The sequence below is a fragment of the Diadema antillarum genome, unplaced genomic scaffold, assembly GCF_040938485.1.
Source record: "Diadema antillarum isolate AM-2024a unplaced genomic scaffold, OU_Dant_1.0 seq00000217_RagTag, whole genome shotgun sequence".
NCBI classification, from domain to species: Eukaryota; Metazoa; Echinodermata; class Echinoidea; order Diadematoida; family Diadematidae; genus Diadema; species Diadema antillarum.
In genome coordinates this window covers 1,360,565-1,383,909 of record NW_027271272.1, presented here as the reverse complement: position 1 = coordinate 1,383,909, position 23,345 = coordinate 1,360,565, and the positions used below count along the sequence as shown (strand labels likewise).

Sequence of the window (23,345 nt, the reverse complement as noted above, 5' to 3'; positions counted from 1 at the left end):
TGCAGCGGTAACTGCATAATTATTCAATTTTTTGTTATCATGGCTACTACTAAAAACACTGATAAATTCAGTGCTTATTTACGTCAATGTAGGGCAATTTATCAATCAGATGCAGTGAAAACATCTCGACAAAAGACTTTCATGAATTTGAATAATTACGCAGTACCCGCTGCATGCTATAAGGATTAGAACCAACACTTGCTATCGGGCGAAAGCTCGGTGGTCTCGTGGAGATGACGCCTGTCCGGTGATGAGGAGGTCGTAGGTTCAAATCCTGCTCGAGTATGTACGCCCATGATTTTTTTAATCATATCTACTACTAAAACACTGATCAATATTCAGTGCTTATTTACGTCGATGTAGGGCAAATTGTCAATCAGTTGCAATTGATAGGAAAGGTCTCTATTCATGGATCATAATCTTAACACGTCCCTTCCTGAGATTATGCCTCAGAACTTTTTTGATCCTATGGACTAGGTGATGAAAAGGGGAACACGAAGAATAATTTTTGATAAAAAAGAAAGCAAACAAAGACAGGACAAGAAAGAAAATTGTAAAAAAATGTAAAAAAGAAAAGAAAGGAGAGAAACAAAGAAAGTAGAGGAGCACGACCAAGAGCAGCACAGTAAACCTTCTTCCAAACAGCCATTATTTCATAGGCAGTATAATATCATAGTAATATACACAAACGTAGATATGTAGGGTAGTCTACAAGATTTTTTTGGTAAAAAAAAAAATGATACTTTGATTGGTCCTAAAGTGCCCTTTTAATTCACGTGCCGTCTTCTTGATACGAAGGCTACAATATTTCGTTCTTCTCCTATACGACACTACATGCAGTAACTTACCGAAAACTTTAAACATTCATTTATCAAGATCGCTGACGGATAACAAGAACAACATCTACAACAACAAAATAACAGCGGTCCTCTCCGCTTGTAAGGCGTTCATTGCAGTGCTACGATTCTCCAAGACCGCTCACCCTCCCTCCCCAACCCATAGAATACGTTCAGCTATTAAAGGCCATGAGCGTCAAAAGTCTCATAACGTTGATAATGCTATGTGCAATATCTAGACCCTCCCCTATGATCTTGTACTGTGAAAACTGGAACCGTGATAGTGATAGTTGACTGTTTCATACCCTCCCCCCTCAAAAAAAAAAATGGAGCGACACAATAAAAGTATGAAGCTACGTTACTAGGGCAGTCGAATCACAAAATCAGAGTCAATGTGTAACAGGCGTGTATGCGATATTGGCAAAATGTGTATCGAATGTAGATCACATAAAATTACGTGAGCGCGCGCGCGCATACACACACACACACACACACATAATATATATATATATATATATATATATATATGAAGAGTTTGTTTGCAAAAACCGATAAGTCTATTTTTGAAGATTTTGAAGTACGGTCTCTGTCATAAAGTACAAAATGATACCTTTTAAATGACATATTGGTCACTACATAATCGGATAAAGGTACATTTTTGAAGTTATGGTCAAAAGAAGCAAAAGTTTTCTTATTATTATTCTTGTTTTTCTTGACCTTTAATAGCAAATATCTCTATTTGGCAAATATATCGGTTTTTGCGAACAAACTCTTCATATATATATACACTGTATATACATATATTATGATAAACGCATTAAATGTATAATTCTAGATACATACGTATATCATATCGTAAATAATACCGAGTGTGACATTTATAGGGGGCTATTCCGGGAATTTGATGCTATTGCACAGTTATTTTGTTTCTATAGAGATCACAATCAAATTAAATGATGCTTGGAAGTCATTGCCAACTCAACCACAACTCTTTGTCAACGTCGTACATTTGAATATGACACACACACAGGCACTACACACAAACACACACACACACACGTTATATATATATATATATATATATATATATATATATATATATATAAAGAGAGAGAGAGAGAGCATATCACACTTATATGATTTGATGGTTAGTATAATTATACAAGAAAATTCAATTTATGATGTTCCGACAAGGAAATAATGCTGGTCAAAACGAACGTGTATTTTTCAAGTGAAGCAAGTATGAAACCGTTAAACAGAAAGACATTCACTTTATATCAAATCTTCTCATAAGAAATTCAGTGGAATAGAAAAAATCGCTAACTCTCTTACATCATACTGAATCCAATAATATCTTTCGACAGATTTTTCCTTATTGTGTACACCGTTCTCTGGAACATTGTCACTTGAGTACAATCAAATAGTCGATATCACAATTTTTATTGAATCAACTATTGGTCATTTTTTAGCAAATATATCATTGTATGATAATTAAGATATCGAGACAAATAAAACACTGAAGTGAAAAAAAAAATCTACAATTTACTGCTTGCTCCCTATCTTTAAGAATAGTATTCCCCCGGCCCTGTCACAGGTCGACAAACTATTGCCGCCAAAGACCAGTCGGCCTGATGAGGCGTCCCGGAGAGGACGTAAAACGTCTCTACTCCAAAACTCAAGTAAATCCTTGACTAAATTTACTGATATAGTTTATGAACTACTTTATCTCGAGTACATCTGAGTAGATCTACAAACATGTACTGTACATACTACTTTGCCGGAAAGTATGAAATTAATTGGGGCTTGTATGGGAATGTCATACTACCGTGCTTTTGTTTCTCAGGTAAAAAATGACTATCAATGACAAAGAATACAAACCAAAGATTTGTTTTCAACAAATTAATTAATCGTTGTGTACTAAGTATTCTGCAACAATGTCCCTGTAATAAAATTAAAATTAGCAATATCATAATTCAAAACGAAATCGTCATCTCATTATTTCCAGCAAACGTCTCAATCTTAATAATATGATATAGTGAAAAAAAAGAGGAGACAAATCCAAAGAAAATGCTCTTGATTTCACTACTTGTAGTCCCAGTGAAGAATAGTGCAGTTGCATTATGGATGTCATATACCGTTCCTATTCAGCCTATTTAACCATTATTCAAGGTGCATATAATCATAATCGTATAGATATCATACAAGGCATGACACTCTCATGGGAAATTGGTTGAACATAACATTAACAAACATAACATTACATTTAGAGGAACCATCTTTGAGTAAAATATTATACAGGGCCAGATCTGTGAAAGAAGTCATTTCAAATACATCATTCAAACACACATTCAAACCGTTCCATAAAAAAGCAACATTCACAATGTGTTGCACAATCGTAACATCATTAGAATTGCGCCGTTTACCGAGACATATCACCTTCCGAATATTTCATCAAATTTTATATCATATTGAAGACACTTTTGAAGTATTAAGTACTGTTATTTTTTATTGTCTTTGCTGTTGACCGCGATCCTCTCTTCCTGTTGCTGTTGTCCACCGTGTGTTAAAGGTCTGTTCGCCCACTGGGAGAACCCGTTGCTCAGCGCTCCTCGCATAGGACTTTGTAGGGATTCGGGAGCAAAGTGACTGTCCGGTGACCGTAGCTTAAGTCTGCCTTGGCTCCGGGGGGAAGGGAAACCTTGAACCGCTGCATGATGTTGGTGAAGAAGAGGAACGATTCCATCTTGGCCAGTTGCTCGCCAAGACACTTGCGACGACCTGTCAATCAAAGACAGCAGTTCAGCAATCAACATTACAAACACAAGCATAATGATCATGATGGTAATAGAACTATCATTACTACGCTTCAAACGCGTCAAAGCTATACTACAAAAATATGATGTGATCTGGGGCGTTTCTTGAATGTATGCTACGGTATTGCCTCCGAGGGTCCATTAGTATCGCCTTAGCATCGGTTGTATCTTTTTTGAACGTTGGTCAAAAAACGCACTGATGCCTCGAATCTTACTATTGCATTTCTATATCTTGCTTCGGCACTGTATGCCAAGCAGATCGAGTATCCACGAATATTTTTATGATATCTTACATACACTTACAGGAGAGACTAAAGAAGAAGCCTGTAAGACGGTATGGTATTTGACAAAAAAAAAGAGAGGGGGGGGGGAATAATGACATTGTTTCATTCGTTTATCGCCCACAAATTGCAATTAAATGTAAAACAACAATGTCTTCAGAGATATCAATGCTACTCAATCACGTTCATCCTCATATATGGCAAAGTTCATGCTCACCTGCGCCGAAGGGCATGAACGCGTCGTGCTTCACAAAGTTCTTCCCATCTTTGGACAGGAAACGCTCAGGTCGAAACACTTCCGGGTCACCCCACACTTTGGGGTCATGGTGGATGTACAAGATGTTCATCCCGATGTTTGTTCCCTTTGGAATGTCGTAGTCTTTGATCTTCATATCAGCCGTAGCTCGATGCGGGACACCGATAGGAGCAATGGGTCGAAATCGCAGAATTTCTGTCAGAACTGCCTGAGTGTACGGCATTGTTTTCTGATGCTCGTACGACGGCGGTGAGTCGAATCCGATCTCTCGCTGGATTTCAGCAACGACCTGTAAATGTTCCATTCATATTCTGATTAAGCATCACACAGCTATAAGAGTGCATTTCTATGATGCTCATTTAGTAAAAAAAAAATGCACGAATAATGCTGGAAAGCTGTAGAATATTTGAAATTGAAACTTTAGAGGTGCAATTAAGCCTTGACGTCTTCAAAGATGGAAACATAAAATATGCGCCCATAGCAGCCCCTTTGGAGTTAGCGATGTTAACAACTGTCATTTTGCACGGTTTAAACGTGCCTAAGCAACAAGTGCCATTGATTAGAACTGAAGCACAATCTCCATCTAAATAGCATTGTGCAATTGGGGGGAGGATCGTTCCTAGTTAATTATTTCATTTTGCAGTCTACCAAGCAAACATGATGTTTTGCCTGGCAGTGAAATTGGAGTGGTTTAAAAATGTACGTTTTCACACAGTTTATTTCTCACCTTTTTCTGGATATCAGGATACGCAGCCATGAAGATCATCGCCCAGGTCATCGTCGTTGATGTCGTTTCTGTCCCAGCAGTGAAGAAATCAAAGACGATGGTCCAAGCCTTCTCCATACTTAGCTCCGACCTTTGACCCGTCTTTTCCAACTCTCGTACTTGGCTGATGTACATATCGATCACGTCTCTGACATCATTCGGGTCAAAGGTCTTCTCGTGCTCCTTCACTTCTTTGTTCATGTAGTCTCGGATGGAGAGTAGTTTCCTTCTCCGCCCGTTGCGGATGAAAGCTGGAAAGTACTTGATAATACCTGGTTCCTCAGCAACAACGTCATTCATGTCCTTAGTGAGTTTCTGGAACATTGGATCTGAATATTCAAACCTGTGACCAAAGGTAATGGCGCAGATGATGTTCGAGACGGCCGTCACGAAGTTTGCATGTGGGTCGAGCGGGGCGCTACCTTTGCTTGCAAAGGCATCTGTCAGCATACGTGCTTCCTCGTTGATGCGACTTTCCAAGCTCCTCTTCCCCATGCCGAAATTGCGCAGCGCGGTTAGGCCGAATCGTCGATGGTCGACCCACTCTGCGTCCTCCGAGAACACCACCCCACCTGAGGAAAAAAGTACAGGTGAAGGAGGATGAAGTGATCTGGGTAGATGATAATAATATTATATCGCGAGTGTCGACACTAACTTTCCTGTCCGGTGGCCCCTTCGGGCAGAAAAAGATAAGTACCCGTTGTAAAAAAAAAAAAAAAAAAAAAAGTCGATCCCGGGACCGGTAATTTTCTTCCGCTATATCGAAATTTCTTCATAACCGAACAAATTGATATACAAACATAGAAATGATAATGTTGCGACATGAATTTTTATTTCGGAATCGGAATTTCGTTATAACCGCGTTCGGTATAACGGGAGTGCACTTTTGTGGGAAAAAAAAGAGAGCAAAATTATCAGTTCATTTTTAATCTTAGTATCCGATCGGACCATCAAAACATAAATTTGTTGGCCAGACACAAATTTTTAGTTGCCCTAGCTACAGGGCCACCGCTTGTGTTGCACTCTGCATGTAGATAATTAGGTAAATACATGGTGTAAGGTTATAGGGGTGTTAGTGACACAGTAAGAGGAAAACAAAAAATAAAAAAGATTCAAGGGGAGCGTAAACCTCGTGAAAAGAAATCAAGGAATCCACTTCAATGCCAGGAAAAAACAATATCTTACCATTGTAATTCAAGACTGACTGAAGTTCTGGATCAGGTTCTCTCCCCGTTGTGACGTCAGCTTTCTTAACGAGAATCTCGTTCACCAGTTCAGGGGTTCACAAGAAAACCAACTTCCTGTCACCCAAGCTGAAGTACACAACGTCTCCATACCTGCATGTGAGAGACAATACATTTCATTGAACGTTCCTTCATTTCTTTTAACTTTATAATGCTAACAACAAGATTAGATTCATTAAGTTGTGTATCATTACTTTACACTTGTTTGTGTGCCAAGAAGTAAGGAGTGTTAATTGTGATCCCTACTTATTGTGATCATGAAGATAATAATTACAGTCCCAAATCTAGATTAATAATCAAGTTGGTTGTTATCATTATGATAATGATTATAACAACTACACTGACTTTGGTAATGATAACGATGATACTATATAGGCCTACATAACACGGAGGGAAAGGGGTTAAGTGTGTTTTAAGTAGTTTGAACTCTTACTTCTCGGAGAGGTTGTAGATGACTTTGATGGGATTCTTGAAGATACTGGTGAAGGCGAAGAAGTAATTCTGCGGCCAGGGGAGGCTGGTAGGCCCTGGTGGCAGATTGTAGCGTCTACGACCCTTGGTACTCCTCAGCATCCAACTCAGGCCGAGACAAAACACAACACCAAGTAGAATACCGGTTCGTCCGACGTCGGACAACGCGTTGATCACGAGGTCTATCATGATGACGACGATAATGACGATTATTAGAACAGTATTGTTTTTTCTATGATTTGCCCCTTAGTCTAGTTGTTATAAGCTTGCAGACAAAGCGATCTGTTTTCTTACCTGAGCTTGAGGCAGAGCTATTGTGTTTGTCACCCACTTTGCATCTCACCTCTTATATGCTCACCCAATCCCACGCACGGACCGTGAAAGCAGTTCAGCGAGAAGGCACGTGATCACAGTCCACCAATAGGAAGAATCAAGCGACAATATCCTATAAACCCTACAACTCTATTGCTGAAATCACACCGAGGAAGACCAGAACCGAGAAAAATATCTTACCGGGGTTTTTTCCACTATTTTTGTTTTGTTGTGCCTGAGCCAAGAGTGATTTAGCTCAAATACACCACGTCAGTACAGGTCAAATCAATGTCTGTACGCCAGGCTATTTTCCCAGGAAAGATTGTTACACAAAGACGAGTGTTAGCGGAAGACAACTCCCTCGAACAATATGCTGTTAACACTCAACAACACATGCGTCAGAAAAAAAAGAAATGGGCTTATAAAAAGGTCGCGTGACCTCTCAATCCAAAAGCACTGTTGTACATACAACTGTCTTTTTGTATTAAGAAGTATCGTAGTCATCGTTGAGTGCAATGGGTTTTTATCGAAAATCATTAAATATCACCCTCCATGAAATTGAATTTCGATTAGAGTCATATTCATGCTAATGTCATCCAAGTACCGGTGGGTGGTTGTAGTGGTAGTGGTAGCGTTATCTGTTAATTAATGGTTGTGATAGAGGCAATGACAATTTTATGTCGGTTGTGTTGATGAGAGAAGATGACAGATGCTGGTGCTGTTGGCTTAGTAACTGCATCTTTCAAATTGGATGAATCACAAATCTGGGAGGATCACAACAGTAGTGATTGATAATTGCAGATATCGGTGTCCATTAGTGTTGATGTTTGTAGTGATATCAAGTCAATTGTGGTAGTTCAGATGGATTACTTCCCTGTAAAATAATGCTGCTATTGGCATTTTGATTTTTGCATTTTTGTTGTTCTTATTGTTGCGGTGTAGGCACAACTTGTGATGTGCAAAGAGTTGCATAGTTGCTGTTGTTTGGGGGTGATGGTGGTGGATGTAATGATTCTGGTGGTCAGATTATAGCTGTGATATTATTGTTGGTGCTTTGTTGTTGTTTTTGCTGTGAATGTTGTTTCCTTTGTCACCGTTACTGCAAATATTTTTTTTTCGAGCAGAAAACTCATCCAATCGCCGTACAAGAAACTTTCAAAGTCGTCGAGGTGGTTGAAGCGTTTCCCTATTTCAAAAGACTGAATTCCAATTTCGACGATCTTGTGAATTCTCAGTTTTATTTCATTTATTTATCAATTCATCCTTTTGCGACATTGAGAAACGCTTCAAGGAAATTACGTCGCCAGACCGATGTATATGAGAATGTACCAGACATAGGAACTAGGAAAGTCTTGCTGAAAGCAATGTTTCATTTACATTCACTGCTTATGGGCAATACTTACATTGCAACATTTATCTTGCTAAAAGAAAGCATTTCTGATGGAAGAAGATAATTATCATTTAACCTAAATCATGTAAACTGAGAAATTGCATGGCAATTTACAGAACTGCTGTGAAATATGAGGACTCCTTTTCATATTTTTCATCGGCAATATATGCATGTTATACGTAGAAAATGTTGAGGAAATTGCTAACAGGCACTACTAGGACTATATTATGTTGAAAATACGGTTCATTTATTGTCAAGATGGAGATGTGCGATGTGCAAAGATAGGAAATGCGATGAGAACAAAATATTTGGCAACCATATATTATGAAAGGAATATAAACCCTGTACAAGATTAACACTAATCATTATACCGCACATGTAGCAGTGATCAAAACTTCCACTGACAATGAGAATATTTCGTATAAACTAGCAGAAGTATAGGTCGGTACACAGTGGCATGAAGTTTTAGGAAGGAAAAAAAAAAGACCTCGGAGGTCGCGCGACCTTTTCTTCGGCGATAGGTTCACGCGACCTTTTTTTTTTTTCAGACAATGGAGACGCCCCTTTATGTGCCAAGCTTGGATATTTATTTTGCTGGAGTTATGTTAGTTTAAAGTTTCGCCCTTCAAATGAAACTGTCCCATGTACTGATTAATCGCAAGAGACTGGTAGCCTCAATAAAGAGCTAGAAATGTGCAATGAAAGAAAGAAAATGTTAGCCAGACTTCATGACAGACCATAAAATATTCTTCTCGCAAGACTGAGTTGATATGTATATATACCGAGTTTTCTCAATACCGTGTGTCAACAAAACATGTGAAAATAGTCAATTGAACACAATCATATCGGCGATATTATAATTCTTGATGAATCAACTATCTCGTCATTTTTAGCAAATGTATTTATGATTGTATAATACATGTATCATATCAAGACAAATGAAACACTAAAGAGACCAAAAAAAAAAAAAACAACAGCTAACAGCTTGCAGCTTCTCTTTAAGAATAGTAATCCCCCAAACCTGTCACGGGTCTGCAATATTGCAGCCAAAGACCGGGCGGTCTGATGAAGCGTCAGGGAGAGGACGTGAAACGTCGCCATTCCACAACTCAAGTAAGTCCAGTGATATAGATTCACTAATAGTTCATGAATACTTAACTTGCATGGCTGAATTACAAACATGTACTGCACATACTGCTTTACCGGCAAGTATGAAAAAAAAAGGAGCTTGTCCGGGAATGCTTTGTTGTTTGGTCTTTTGTGTTCAATAGCATTGATCATAATTTGACTTATGATTATTTCATGAAAACTATCACTTCTAAAATTGATGAACATTCGTTTTGTGCAAGGAGAAGTAATCACAAAAGAACTTTAAGACCCCCCGTGGATAACCCAATCTCTTTTAAGATCGATATGAAATAGAAAAACAAAATTGTTTAAGCAACCCCACTGGTAAAAACAGACAAAAATATGTGAATTATAAGAACATGCAATACAAATATTATGAATACATCCAATGATGTATCTAGTAATTCAGAAGTACGATCGGATGGGGTAACACCTCAAGCAATATACCTGCTGAAAATTTTTACGATCTTATTTTTTTTTTATTATTGATCGGGAAAAATTTATCACAAAATATCCCTTTACCCAGTTAAGTGTTTCCTGACTTTTAGAAATACCTAATCCCAAAAATATGTTTTTGACCCCACATATAATGAGGAACTTATCTTTTTTTAATAATTTGAAAGAAGTGAAAAGTCTAGATTGTGATGGAATCGATAATCATTTATTGACAAATATAATTGCCCAAACATTAATAATAGATCCTTTAGTACATGTATATACATTATTAATCTATCGCTTATGACTGGACTTGTACCAAATAAGATGAAGACTGCAAAAGCTATTCCTATACATAAGAAATGGGAGAAAAATGATGCCAATAACTACAGACCAATGTCGCTATTCACTTTCAGTTTCTAAAATTTTTGAAAGAATAGTGTACATCCGAACAGTGAATTTTTTTAACATGAGTAATATATTTACCAATTTCAACTTGGATTTAGAGAAAATCATAATACCACACACGTTTTACTTACCTTTGTGGAGAAGACAACGCATGCACTCGATACATTTTCGCATAGAATTGGCAGCTTCCTGGACTTTTCCTATAGGCTTTAAATAAGATTAATCATGGTATGCTTCTCTCTAAACTTATCCCAATACTGCATACGTGGAAAAGTCTTGCAATGGTTCACGAGTTATTTATCTAATAGATGTACAAAATGTACATGTTAACAGTTTTGATTCTTCAATAAAATAAAAAAAAATGAATGCAGTGCTCATCAAGGATGTTTGTTATATAGACCCACTGTTTACATTAATAATTTTTATGGTCTTCAGATAAACTCTCGTTTATATCATAGGTTTTCCCGATCAATTATTTCACTTTTGTCATTCAAGTTCCTTTTACAATCATTCGATTTCACGCATTCCACGCTCGCAGCACAGAATCAGCAATCAAATTCAAAATCCGAGCATTCAAATTCACTGTCGGAGCATTCAAATTCACTAACGGGGCATTCAAATTCACTATCAGAGCATTCAAATTTAAGAGAGGAGCACGCATTTCATCAATGAGCATTCAAATTCATGTCAAGCTGGCGACGGAATCTCGTCGGTCATTCAAATTCGTGAATAGGCAACCATGTTCCAAATGTGCATTCAATTTAAAAGAAGTCCTGAATTTAATTAGTTTTGGGACGTGTATATATGCATGTGTTTTTCATTTGGTTTTGAATATATTGGGATCTATGATGATTATCTATTTTGCAGTAGAGGTCCACCTATTCATAGAAAATTTTGAACTCGCGCTTAGCGAAAAGGAATATACAGGCACATGTCCCTCGGATTGGACATAAAATGGTGGTCCCATGTGTGAGAGAGTCACAACTCATGCACGTAAAAGATCCCACTTCATTTATTCATCGCAAAGAGCAGGGTGTTTAAGGCTTACATCCAACTGGACCCCATATGGATAACCAGCTATTGCAGCTGAATATGGACTATTCAGCCATCTTCTTTGATGGAAAATGAAACAAACAAACGAACATTAGTCATTGTATATAGGCCTACAGAAGAGCATAATATGGAGAGTTGGATGACGTTGACACCTTCGAGAAAAAAATAAAAACAATTTCCACCATATTGAAACTGATTTATGAACATTTTATACGTCTTGTTTGTTGTGTATTGCTGTCTAATTGGTTTACTTTTGCGGGACTATGTGAGATGATTGTGTCAGTTTGTCTTTAAATTGATGAATTGTCCTTATGTGGTTGGTGTTGGGGCGTAGTCAGCATGCAGTATCAAGAAGAAATATGATTAAATTGTCTTTGTGTTGTTTGGATGCACTGCTGCTTGGACATTACAATTTGAAATTTATTGAGATGAAACACAAAGAATGCATGAACAGAGAACAATGTAGAACCTGTAAACAATCATAATCACACTATATGCAAGCCTTCATTGGTTGTGTTGGCCCTTTTTCCTTTCTTAAAAAGTCTACTCCATTTTCGTCATTGAATTGATTGCACGAAGTAGGAATTTAATCGCCTAAAAATGAAATTGAACGCTCCAAACAAGCTCATTGGGACTATCACATGATTATCGTATGATTTTGAATGCACGAGTAGGAAAGTTGGTGCTCGCATTTTGAAATTGAATGTCCAATCGTGAATTTGATTTCACGAAAACGAAATAGAACGCCAATAAATGAAATTGATCGTTCGGATTCTGAATTTGAATGCCCGAATATTTTCGCGTGCTTGTGCTGTGTGAATTTGAATGCACATTAATGAATTTGAATGACAAAAATATGAAATTGACATGGAAAACCTATATTTGCGGATGATTCTAATTTTTTTTATTCCCACCTTGACCCTTAATTTTGATTAGTACAGTGAATCATGAATATTAAAGAATGCTACTCAATGCATTTGTGCAAATAGATTGTCACTAAATATAAAAAAGACAAAGCATAATACTTCAAGTTTTTGAATAATTCCTTAGAGAGACTTCCAGGTAATGTTGTATTTGACACGACTCCCCTAAAAGAGGTTTCGTCTATCAATTTTGTAGGTGCTTGTGTTGATAACAAGCTTTCATGGAAGTGTTATATCAATAATACTTGCAATGCAATCGCACGTATACAGGTATACCATTAACCCAAAATATGTCACTCTTTATTTCAGAGTAGCAGCCACGTGATATAACTATCCTACAAGACAATCCAATGAATTTAATCTTTCCTTGGTGAGAACTGTAGGCCTACACACTCAAAATACATTTGTTTATACTCGACCCCGATTTTTGAATAGATTATGATTTAAAAGAATCTGTTAAGTTAATCACATTCAAATATACACTTTAAAAATATATGTTTTCTGCATATACCAGTTAATTACGTTTATGAAAAAAAATCCTCCATATTTTTACTTGTCCTTGAGATTGTGCAGCGTACGTGTCCACAGACCTTTTCCATTTCTTTCCTCTTCCTTTTCTTGCATCATTCTTCCCTGCTCCTCTTTCCTGGTTCTTTGTCGAGGAACTGTGTGTGTGCATTTTCTTCATTTCTGTTATTTCTGTGTTTTGTTGTAGTTGTCGGTATATTGTTTTGTGTGGCCGCGTGCATATCTTCCTTCTTGGTCACATTTTCCTGATATGCAAGTCTATATACACAGTGTCTGTGCCATTATTTTGCTATCTTATAATATATTTTATTTGTAAACATTCTAAAATCATCGTAAGTACTATTATACACAGTATGCTTGTATCATCAACATCACATATCAATGAGCACATGTAGAATTGTACATAGATGAATTAAATATGAATACATTTTATTGGTATATTGGTGGTATCGTTGCTTTCATTCCAGTGTTTCACGTTCCACAAGCTTTTTTTTTTAATTGGAACACTCTTTTCCGTCGTAATGATTACCTACATCTTTTGTTACCATGACAATATCATCATTCGTGCATATACTTTATATTGTATTCGACGAACTGTCGTTATTAGATGAATCAAAGTCAAATTGACAACTTGTACCGCTTTGAATCGTGTTTTCTTTTTCTTCTTTGATGGAAATAGATAAACTATTGAATTGATATTGAAATTGAAATGTCATACTACGGTACTATCAATGAAAAAACATACAAAGTAAAGATATGTAATCAACAAATTAAGGTGTGTACTAAGTATTCTGAAACAATTTCCCTGTAATTCGATGAAAATGAGCAACATCATGATTCAAAACTAAATCGTCTATCTCATTATTTCCAGGAATTGTATGAATGTTTATAATACGATAAAGTAAAAAAGAAATCTAAAGAAAATGATCTTGATTTCACTGCTTGCACTCTCAATGAAGAATAGTGCAGTTGCATTATGTATCTCATATACCGTTCCTATTCAGCTTATCTAACTATTATTCATGGTGCATATTACACTCGTGTAGATATCATAAGGGGCCTGACACTCAGATGGAAAATTGGTTGAACGTATCAACATAAACAAACATAACATTACATTTAGAGGAACCATCTTTGAGTAAAATATCATACAGGATCGGATCTGTGAAAGAAGTCATTTCAAATACATCATTCAAACACACATTCAAACCGTTCCATAAAAAGAGCAACATTCGCAATGTGTTGCACAATCGTAACATAGAATTGCGCCGTTTACCGAGACATATCACCTTCGAATATTTCATCAAATCTTATATCATATTGAAGACACTTTTGCAGTATTAAGTACTGTTATTTTTTATTGTCTTTGCTGTTGACCGCGATCCTCTCTTCTTGTTGCTGTTGTCCACCTGTGGTAAAGGTCTGTTCGTCCACTGGGAGCTGCTGTTGCTTAGCGCTCCTCGCATAGGACTTTGTAGGGATTCGGGAGCAAAGTGACTGCTCGGTGACCGTAGCTTAAGTCTGCCTTGGCTCCGGGGGGAAGGGAAACCTTGAACCGCTGCATGATGTTGGTGAAGAAGAGGAACGATTCCATCTTGGCCAGTTGCTCACCAAGACACTTGCGACGACCTGTCAATCAAAGACAACAATATATTCAGCAACCAACATTACAAACGCACTTATAGTGATTATGATGGTAATACTACTATTACTACTAATGTTACTACAAAACTACAAATAATAGTCGTCAAAGCTATAAAGTAAAACGTTACTATGTTGTAATCATAGAGGTCTCTTGCTGGTGCATTACAGTATCGCCTCCGAGGACCCATTAGCATCTCCTCTTATAGCATTGGTACCATCTTTTTGAAACGTAAGTGCAGAAACGCACTGTGCTCGAATTCGAACTCGGGATCTTATTAATATCTGCACTTCCATACCGGGCATCGTTATATTCTTACAGGGGTGATTAAAGAAGAAGTCTATACAACGGTAGGATATTTGACAAAGCAAAACAGGGAAGGTATATTTTTTATTAGTTTTTCTTCTGCAATTTGCAATGGAATTTAAGAAACCAATGTCTTCAAAGAGATGAATGTATCACGTTCATCCTCATAGGGCAAAGGTCATGCTCACCTGCACCGAAGGGCATAAACGCGTCGTGCTTCACAAAGCTCTTCCCGTCTTTGGACAGGAAACGTTCAGGTCGGAACACTTCCGGGTCGCCCCACACTTTGGGGTCATGATGGATGTACAAGATGTTCATCCCGATGTTTGTTCCCTTAGGAATGTCGTAGTCCTTGATCTTCATATCAGCCGTGGCTCGATGGGGAACACCAATAGGAGCAATGGGTCGAAATCGCAGAATTTCTGTCAGAACTGCCTGGGTGTACGGCATAACCTTCTGATGCTCGTATGACGGCGGTGAGTCAAATCCGATCTCTCGTTGGATTTCAGCAACGACCTGTAAGTGTTACATTCATATTTTGATTGAAAATCTGACATATCTTGCTCCGTGCCGTCAATCATTCAAAAATGCTAAATGATAACCTAAATTCGCTTCGAAAGAAATAACAACTATCGGCATGATCGGTGTGCATAATTTTGGTGAGTCACTAAGAGACCGTTCCAAACTTAAACGAATATTGCTGGAAAGCTCAAGAAAATTTGAAGTTGAAACTTCAGAGGTGCAATTAAGCCTTTACGTCTTCAAAAATGCAATAATAGGGAGCTTTAGATTTTGACGCGCGGACGTTTGAGCCGACGCTTGCGCTGGACGTTCTCCTCTCCCTGCGTCGTGGGGAAAAGTAGCTTTAGATTACGCTGGGACGCAACGTATAAAAAATAAAATCGCGCCCCCATATGATCAGTGCATGAAGGAGCTCTCTGCGTCGCAAACTGTGCGGACGTGAAAATAGCCCAGTACGCGTAGTAAACAACTCAGGCGACGCAAGCTAAAAATAGATTGACTTTACGCGCGCTACTGCGCAAGCTCAGATCATGTTTTTTTCCTTGGAACGTCCGCGCGTCTAAAATCTAAAGCTCCCTAATAAAATATGCGCCAGTAGCAACACAATAGTGTCTCCAAGACTGTCTTTAAAATTACTCGGTTGCAACGTCTGTAAACAACAATTATACAAAGCACTGATTATGACATCTAGATGGCCCATTCTCAGTAAAAGCGTTCAAATACGGAATTTTGGTGTCGCCGACATTCCATGACAGTTTGCGTTTCCCTGAAACCTATTAGATACTATTTAAATGTTTATAATATATCACGAGGACTTTATTTGTTAGAAATAAACACGATCAAATGCGGTTGTCTGCCTTTTTGTATAAAATTTTGCTGTTAAACTTCGTTAAGACCCCCAAAACGCAGTGTCGCCGGCTATTTCAGAATTATGTTTTATTGCTTCTCTCCATCCACAAACACACTTTCCAAATATCATTTTCATGGACGATGAGCATATCATATGTGCTAATCACAATACTCAAAAAGTTCCAAAAATTTTTATTGACTTCTTTTTTTATAGCCTTTTGAAACCTGTCGCCAAGTTCACCGCCAGATACGTTACCAGTTTCTTTAGTGTTACAGCATTGCGAAAATAACAAGACTATGCAATGACCCTGTGTATATAAAACCCTGAGGATATACTTCATACATTGCAAGTACTTAGATTTTTTGTGCAACAGCTCTTTATTGAGAATACGGTACAATGTTTGAAATATCGGTTTTCTACACTTTTATTTGGACAGATACGTTACATACTTTTCACGCCACCCACTGCGACAGATATTGCAATGTCAGACAAATTGTATATTATACATTACTCCTCGGAATGACGCATCGATTCAACATTAAAGTTTAGTACAAGTGAGAAATATTTGGTAGATATCGCTCTCATAATAATATGATCGACCATATACGTTACCACAGATACGTTACCCCAGATACGTGACCGAATTTTGCGCATTGGTCTTGTGCTTTCTGGGGATCAAATCTGGTCAAAATTCATCCCTACAAATTACATGCTTCGTTTTGTTGAACCTCAGGATTATATTCTTACACCAAAAGGACAGAGAGGTGAAAAAGAGCAACACTTCCACATGGTTTTTCTTTCTGCGTCAGTGTCTCACAACTTAATACCAAGTTTTCCGACAGATACGTTACCACATAATCAAAATACTGAAAAGAAATTGTAAATGTTTTTACAAACAAATCGTTGTGTGCTCATAAACTCCAAAGTTCTATTCTATAAAACCCAGCCACTTTCATATTCTATGCAACAACTTTGAACGATTATTTTACAAGACGAAGCTAAGATTCAGCATATCAGTTTTTTGCTTTTCATATTTAGCAGATACGTTACGTATAATTCAGGGCACCCACGGTGACAAAGAATGTTATGTAAAACAAAGTGCTCATAAAACAATTCTGCATAGAATGACGCTTCCATAAAAGATTTAAGTTATGTTCAAATGAAGAATGTTCAGTAGAAATTGCTCTGTAACTTCACCGACAGATTCATTTACGGTACGCCAGATACGTTACCAAACTTTGAAAGAGTAAAAAGTAGTTTATGAAACGCTTCCGAGAAAAGTTTCAATGTTCTGTTGCATATTTATTCTAGTGTTTTTCAACATATGAAGAACTACTCAAGATTCATTGATAAGTTGAACAATTATTTATTCATTTTCATTAAAAGGGATGAGCCAAATACGTTACCATAGGTCAAACAACTGGTTAGCATATCGAGTTCATAGAAACTGTACCTACTTCCTTCTAAGTGCCTGCAAAAATATATTTTTTAAACTTTGTTTGCATTATCCATCAAAACTTAATGAATATTTATAGTCAGATGGATAAATACATTCAGACGTAAGATGAGAATATTCTGTGAATGAAGAACTTAGCTTTCACATTTAGGGCTCTTTTCCACTACATTTCATAGTTTAAATATTACGTACAATGTTTAAAATGGTTAATTTGGGCCTACATCGTTCATTTTTACATCAATTCATGAGGTAAATAATTAAACAGGTGATATTTATTAATTCATACACAACTAAAATTATTACTTATATTTTACCAGATACGTTACCAAAGGTGATTCGATGTTTTTCAATAGTTATTTCCCCAGGAAAGCAATTCATATTTGTTTCCTGTGGAAATTCCAGATCGAATCGTTCCCTTTGCATGATTTGTGGGATTCGAAACTTTATTTGTAAGCGAAATTTGCAAAAAATACAAAGTGAATCTTAAGGTTATATTTCATTTCAGCAAAAAGCATATTTCAACCTACCACACAGAAATAATTTCTACCAATTAGCAAGGGATGACAACATCTTTACCTCTTGAAAAACCCCAATATCTTTAGGGGGACAGATGTCTTTTCCTGAACAGAAATTGGATCAAAACAATAAATTTAATTAAGAGTTAGGAGTCCATTACAACATGTAAATTTGCGGTAACGTATCTGATTGGTGATCAAAAATCATATATGATGCTCTATTTCAATTCATTTTTACTCAATGAATGGCCATCATTTAGAATGTTCCACTTTTTGTTTCGTATTTGACCGGTTTTGAAGTTTCCGAAAACACATCTTTGAATGTATTACTTTGTGGTTGATTTTTCGGTTTTACTCACATGGAATTGAACACTTAATCTGAGAATGGCCCTCATACCTGAAGGATCTCGATCTTCGTTGCATTGTGCAATTTGGGGGAGAAATCGTTCTTAGTTCATTGTTTCATTATGCAATTTGTTTTGTCTTCAAGCAAACAGATGTTTTCAGTTTCATGACAATTATAACTATGACCATTGGTAGTAAAATTGCAGCGGTTTAAACAGAATTTACGTTTTGAACAGTTTATTTCTCACTTTTTTCTGGATATCAGGATAAGTAGCCATGAAGAGCAACGCCCATGTGATTGTTGTCGATGTCGTTTCTGTCCCCGCAACGAAGAAATCAAAGACGATGGTCCAAGCCTTCTCCATACTTAACTCCGACCTTTGACCTGTCTTTTCCAACTCGCGTACTTGGCTGATGTACATATCGATCACGTCTCTGACGTCATTCGGGTCAAAGGTCTTCTCGTGCTCCTTCACTTCTTTGTTCATGTAGTTATGGATTGAGCGCAGTTTCCTTCTCCGCCCGTTTGGAATGAAAGCAGGAAAGTACTTGATAATACTTGGTTCCTCAGCAACAACGTCATTCATGTCCTTAGTGAGTTTCTGGAAGACTGGATCGGAATATTCAAACCTGTGACCAAAGGTGATGGCGCAGATGATGTTCGAGACGGCCGTCACGAAGTTGGCATGCGGGTCTAGCGGGGCGCCACCTTTGCTTGCAAAGGCATCTGTCAACATACGTGCTTCCTCGTTGATGCGACTTTCCAAGCTCCTCTTCCCCATGCCGAAACTGCGCAGCGCTGTTAGGCCGAATCGACGATGGTCGACCCAATCTTCACCCTCTGACAAGATCACCCCACCTGAGTAGGAAGTACAGATGAAAGAGGATCAGGTAATTCGAGTAGATAGTTAGTATATAGCAAGGCTCAACACTGACCGTTTCGCCTGATGGCCCGGTGTCCGGACCAATAAATCTTCAAATCTGAAATTTGGGGGTAACGAAAAACATACAAAGTAGGCCTAGGTCAAGTGGGCCGAAAAAAAAGTAACAATCCCTAATTGAGTCTTAGCTGCCCGATCGTGGTACCAAAAGATAAATGTGGTGGCCCGACACAAACTTTTATTGGCCTCTGCCTACTGGCCACGGCTAATTATGTAAATAATAGGTATATTGCAGATACGATTGGTTTGGCACAGTTATAAGAGGAAGACAAGAAATAAAGAAAAAATTATAATCAAGAGTAGTCAGACCTCATAAGAAATGAAGAAAATCTACTTCAATGCCAGGAATATAGAGCTTACCATTGTAATTCAAGACTGACTGAAGTTCTCGATCAGGTTCTCTTCCCGTTGTGACGTCAGCTTTCTTAACGAGAATCTCGTTTACTAGTTCGGGGGTTGACAAGAATACCATTTTCCGGTCACCTAAGTCGAAGTACACAACGTCCCCATACCTATGAGAGATTAGACATTTCACGATATAATCTAATGTAATGACAATAGCAACGAGATGAGACCCATTAATTTGTGTATCATTACGTCACATAAGTTTGTTTGCAAAGTTTGATGTATATCATAATATACAAAAACGATGTAAAACAAGATTTATTACTTCATCAAATATACACAAGACTTAACCGTTATGATTTCATGGTCATGTACTTTGGAGTGCCTTAAGCCACAACTCCTACACCCCCACCCCCATCTCTCTATCTCGCTCTCTCTTTCTCGCTAAAAGGCTGTCCAAACGAGCTCTATATAATGTTTACAATTGAAATACACTGTGGATTTATGAGGGATTTAGTAATGTGGCTTTTTTCCCAAATTTGATATTCTTTTAATATTTCTGCTGATAAGATTGAATAATTTTGGAAAATCTGAAATATGTCCTATATTCATTTACTTACATAAAGGGGATGGCTACTAACTGATCAGTGGGAATCAGTTGGAATGCTGGGTGATGATTGTTCCAATCCTTGTGGGATTCATTTAAGAGTACATTATTATTGTTGTGTGAAAATTATTTGCTTTGGAACGGTCTCATAGTCAAGTAATGTGTAAAGTGCAATGTTTCCAGGCTAGCATGCCTGCACAGTGACGGGGCAATCGTTAACGGCCCGTTAACGATCGAGCCAATGCAAGCCGATGAAACCTGGAAGGTAAGGCTTTTTCCCTATATGCTTGTCAGCTGAAGAAGACTGGAAGTGGCAACAAAAATATCAACCCCACCTCTTCCCCCTCCCCCCCACACACCCACACACACAACCACTTTTAAAAGCGTGACGCCGGTCTTGTTGTAATCACAAGTTTGTGCTGCAGGTTGACGAATCTGACGGGAAAGTCACGAACGTTTCAAAACAATGCTCATCTCACTATAAGGTGAAAATTAATGAGTTGTTATTAATGAATGTTGTGATCTCTACTTATTGTGATCTCGAAGATATCACAAAAAGTAGAGCAGACTCAAATCTAGACTAATAATCAAGTAGCCTATGTTGTTATGTTCATGATAATGATTAGAACCACTGCACTAACTTTGATGAAACGACAACAATATTCATATAACAAGGAGAGTGTGATTTGTTGGTTGAATCCTTACCTCTTGGAGAGGTTGTAGATGACTTTGATGGGGTTCTTGAAGATACTGGTGATGGCGAAGACGTAGTTTAGAGGCCAGGGGAGGTTTGAAGGCCCTGGTGGAAGGTTGAAGCGTCGACGACTCTTGGTACTCCTCAGCATCCAACTCAGGCCGAGGCAAAACACGGCACCCAACAGAACACCGGTCTGCCCGACTTCGGACAAGGCGTTGATCACGAGGTTGATCATGATGAAGACGATAATGGCGATGGTAAGAGCAGTATTTTTCGACTTGCCCCTTAATGTGTAGTTGTGATCAGCTTGCAGACAAAGCGATCTGTTTTCTTACCTGAACTTGTGGCAGAGCTAGTGTTTGTCACCCACTTTGCATCTAGCCTCTTATACGAGCACCACGGATTGTGAAAAAGTGGTCATAAAGTTCAACCTCAGGCCAACAAGAAGTCACATGATCACAATCCACCAATAGAAAGAATTACACGACAACTTCGTACCGAGCACTCAGAGCATGCCCTGAAACTATGTTGACATCACGCCGAGGAAAACAAACATTGAATTTTTTTTTCCTTTTTTCTCTCTGCTTTATCCAAGAATGATTCAGCTCAAATACACAATGTGGTCAAATATCTATACGTCAGGCTATTTTCCCAGGGAAGATTGCCAACTTAAGCAACAGACAAACGAGTGTTGGCTGAAGGTAACGGCCTTGGACAATGCTGACACTCAATAACGCTTGCGTCAAGGGAAAAAAAAAATAAAAATGTGCTTGCAAAAAGGTCGCATGACCTCTCAATCCAAAGCACTGTATCTGTAATTACAATTTTCTTTTTGTATTTGGAAATATTAAACTAGTAGTAATCGTTCAGTGCAACATTTTTTTTTTTCGAAATCGTTAAATATCATCCTACAGAAAATTGAACTTTGATTGGAGTCATATTCATGCTAATATCATGTAAGTACCGGTGGATGGTTTGGTCGTGATAGGGGTGGTGATAGTTGTGTAGAGTTGTCGATTAGTTGATAGTTGTGACAGTGGAAATGACACTTTTGATGTCGGTTGTGTTGATATTTGTAGTGATGTCAAATCAATTGTAGTAGTTCAATTTTTTTTTCTGGCTGTTGGCATCTTTATTTATTGCATTTTGTTGTTGTTGTTGTTATTGCTGCTACTGCTGCTGCTGCTGTGTAGATACGATTTGTAGTGTGCATTAAGAGTCGCAGTATTGGCTGTCGTTTGGTGGTGATGATAGTGGATGTGAGGATTCTGATGGTGTATATTAGATTATAAAATATCTGTGATGTTGGTGCATTGTTGTTGTTTTGCAGTAAATGTTGCTTCCTTGCATTTTTTTTAGCCGAAAATCAATCTAATAGCCATACAGGAAACTTAAGACGTCGAAGAGTATTTCTTTCCCTATTACAAAACGATTGTATTCCAATTCGACAATCTTGTTAGTTCTGTTTTATTTCATTTATTTATCTATTCATCTTTTTGAGAAGTTGGGAAACGCTTCAGGGAAATTACGTCGCTAGACCGATTTTACGGAGGTACAAGACATAGGAACGAGGAAAGTCTTGCTGAAAGCAATGTTTAATTTACATTCACTGCTTATGGGCAATACTCACATTGCAACACTAATTGGCTAAAAGGAGGCATTTCTGGGAGGAGAACCGAGAAAATGTATGACAATTTACAGAACTGTTGATATATATATATATATATATATATATATATATATATATATATATCAGGGCTCGACACTAACGGTGGCCCGGTGGCCCGGGGCCACCAAAAATGAAAGTCGGGTCACCAAATTTCAAAAAAAAAGGCAAATTTGGTGGCCCGCCTCGGGCCACCAACATTTTTTGAAAAGTATGTCAATAAATTCTTAACTTTTTGCGCCGGAAATTAGCAGTTAAATTTGTTCAAAGGATGGATGAAAAGGACTGAATGAATGCCTGAGAGTGAGTGTTGCAAGTTTGTTGAAGTTTATTTATGAGTAGATATGCCCAACTTCTAATTGTTACTATCATAAATCTTAAATATTTGACTCATTAAAAAAAGGACTTTTAATGTTTTTTTTTTTCTCTCGGGCCACCAAAAATTTGAAATTTAGGATATTGGCGGCCCCATCGGGCCACCAAACAAAAAAGTTAGTGTCGAGCCATGTATAATGAACCCTTTACACAGGGATAACGATAATTACCATTCTGCTTGTGTAGCAGTGCTCGGATAGTATGTACCTCCACTGAAAATGAGAATATAACATA

General features: G+C 37.8%; 2 protein-coding genes across 3 annotated transcripts; both read right to left on the bottom strand.

Moving 5' to 3' along the window:
- Positions 1-2,927: 2,927 nt before the first annotated feature.
- Positions 2,928-21,451, bottom strand: LOC139729113 (cytochrome P450 2J2-like). 2 transcript variants are annotated; one of them, XR_011710852.1, is made up of 6 exons: positions 21,079-21,451; positions 19,782-19,933; positions 18,729-19,339; positions 14,981-15,308; positions 14,134-14,473; positions 2,928-3,272 (listed from the first exon to the last, which is right to left on the bottom strand). XR_011710852.1 is itself a non-coding variant. In XM_071640038.1 (5 exons), exons 1-5 carry the CDS (start codon positions 21,303-21,305, stop codon positions 14,295-14,297), a joined length of 1,497 nt encoding a protein of 498 aa, XP_071496139.1. In that variant the 5' UTR covers positions 21,306-21,451; the 3' UTR covers positions 13,627-14,294. The 2 variants fall into 2 exon arrangements, 1 of the variants encoding a protein (XP_071496139.1); XM_071640038.1 differs by lacking the exon at positions 2,928-3,272 and having other exon boundaries at positions 13,627-14,473.
- On the bottom strand, positions 3,270-6,861 carry LOC139729114 (cytochrome P450 2J2-like). Its single transcript, XM_071640039.1, has 5 exons — positions 6,630-6,861; positions 6,138-6,289; positions 4,914-5,524; positions 4,148-4,475; positions 3,270-3,614 (listed from the first exon to the last, which is right to left on the bottom strand). Exons 3-5 carry the CDS (start codon positions 5,445-5,447, stop codon positions 3,436-3,438), a joined length of 1,041 nt encoding a protein of 346 aa, XP_071496140.1. The 5' UTR covers positions 5,448-5,524; positions 6,138-6,289; positions 6,630-6,861; the 3' UTR covers positions 3,270-3,435.
- Positions 21,452-23,345: the final 1,894 nt, after the last annotated feature.

Bases quoted from the DNA above. Each gene is read 5' to 3' on its own strand.
- LOC139729114 (XM_071640039.1), bottom strand. From the start codon at position 5,447: ATGGGGAAGAGGAGCTTGGAAAGTCGCATCAACGAGGAAGCACGTATG. The intron at 4,476-4,913 runs GTGAGAAATAAA...GAACATTTACAG, and splicing joins ATCCTGATATCCAGAAAAAG to GTCGTTGCTGAAATCCAGCG. The intron at 3,615-4,147 runs GTGAGCATGAAC...TTTGATTGACAG, and splicing joins GTTCATGCCCTTCGGCGCAG to GTCGTCGCAAGTGTCTTGGC.
- LOC139729113 (XM_071640038.1), bottom strand. From the start codon at position 21,305: ATGATCAACCTCGTGATCAACGCCTTGTCCGAAGTCGGGCAGACCGGT. The intron at 19,340-19,781 runs GTAAGCTCTATA...CTTCCTACTCAG, and splicing joins GTCAGTCTTGAATTACAATG to GTGGGGTGATCTTGTCAGAG. The intron at 14,474-14,980 runs GTGAGCATGACC...TTTGATTGACAG, and splicing joins GTTTATGCCCTTCGGTGCAG to GTCGTCGCAAGTGTCTTGGT.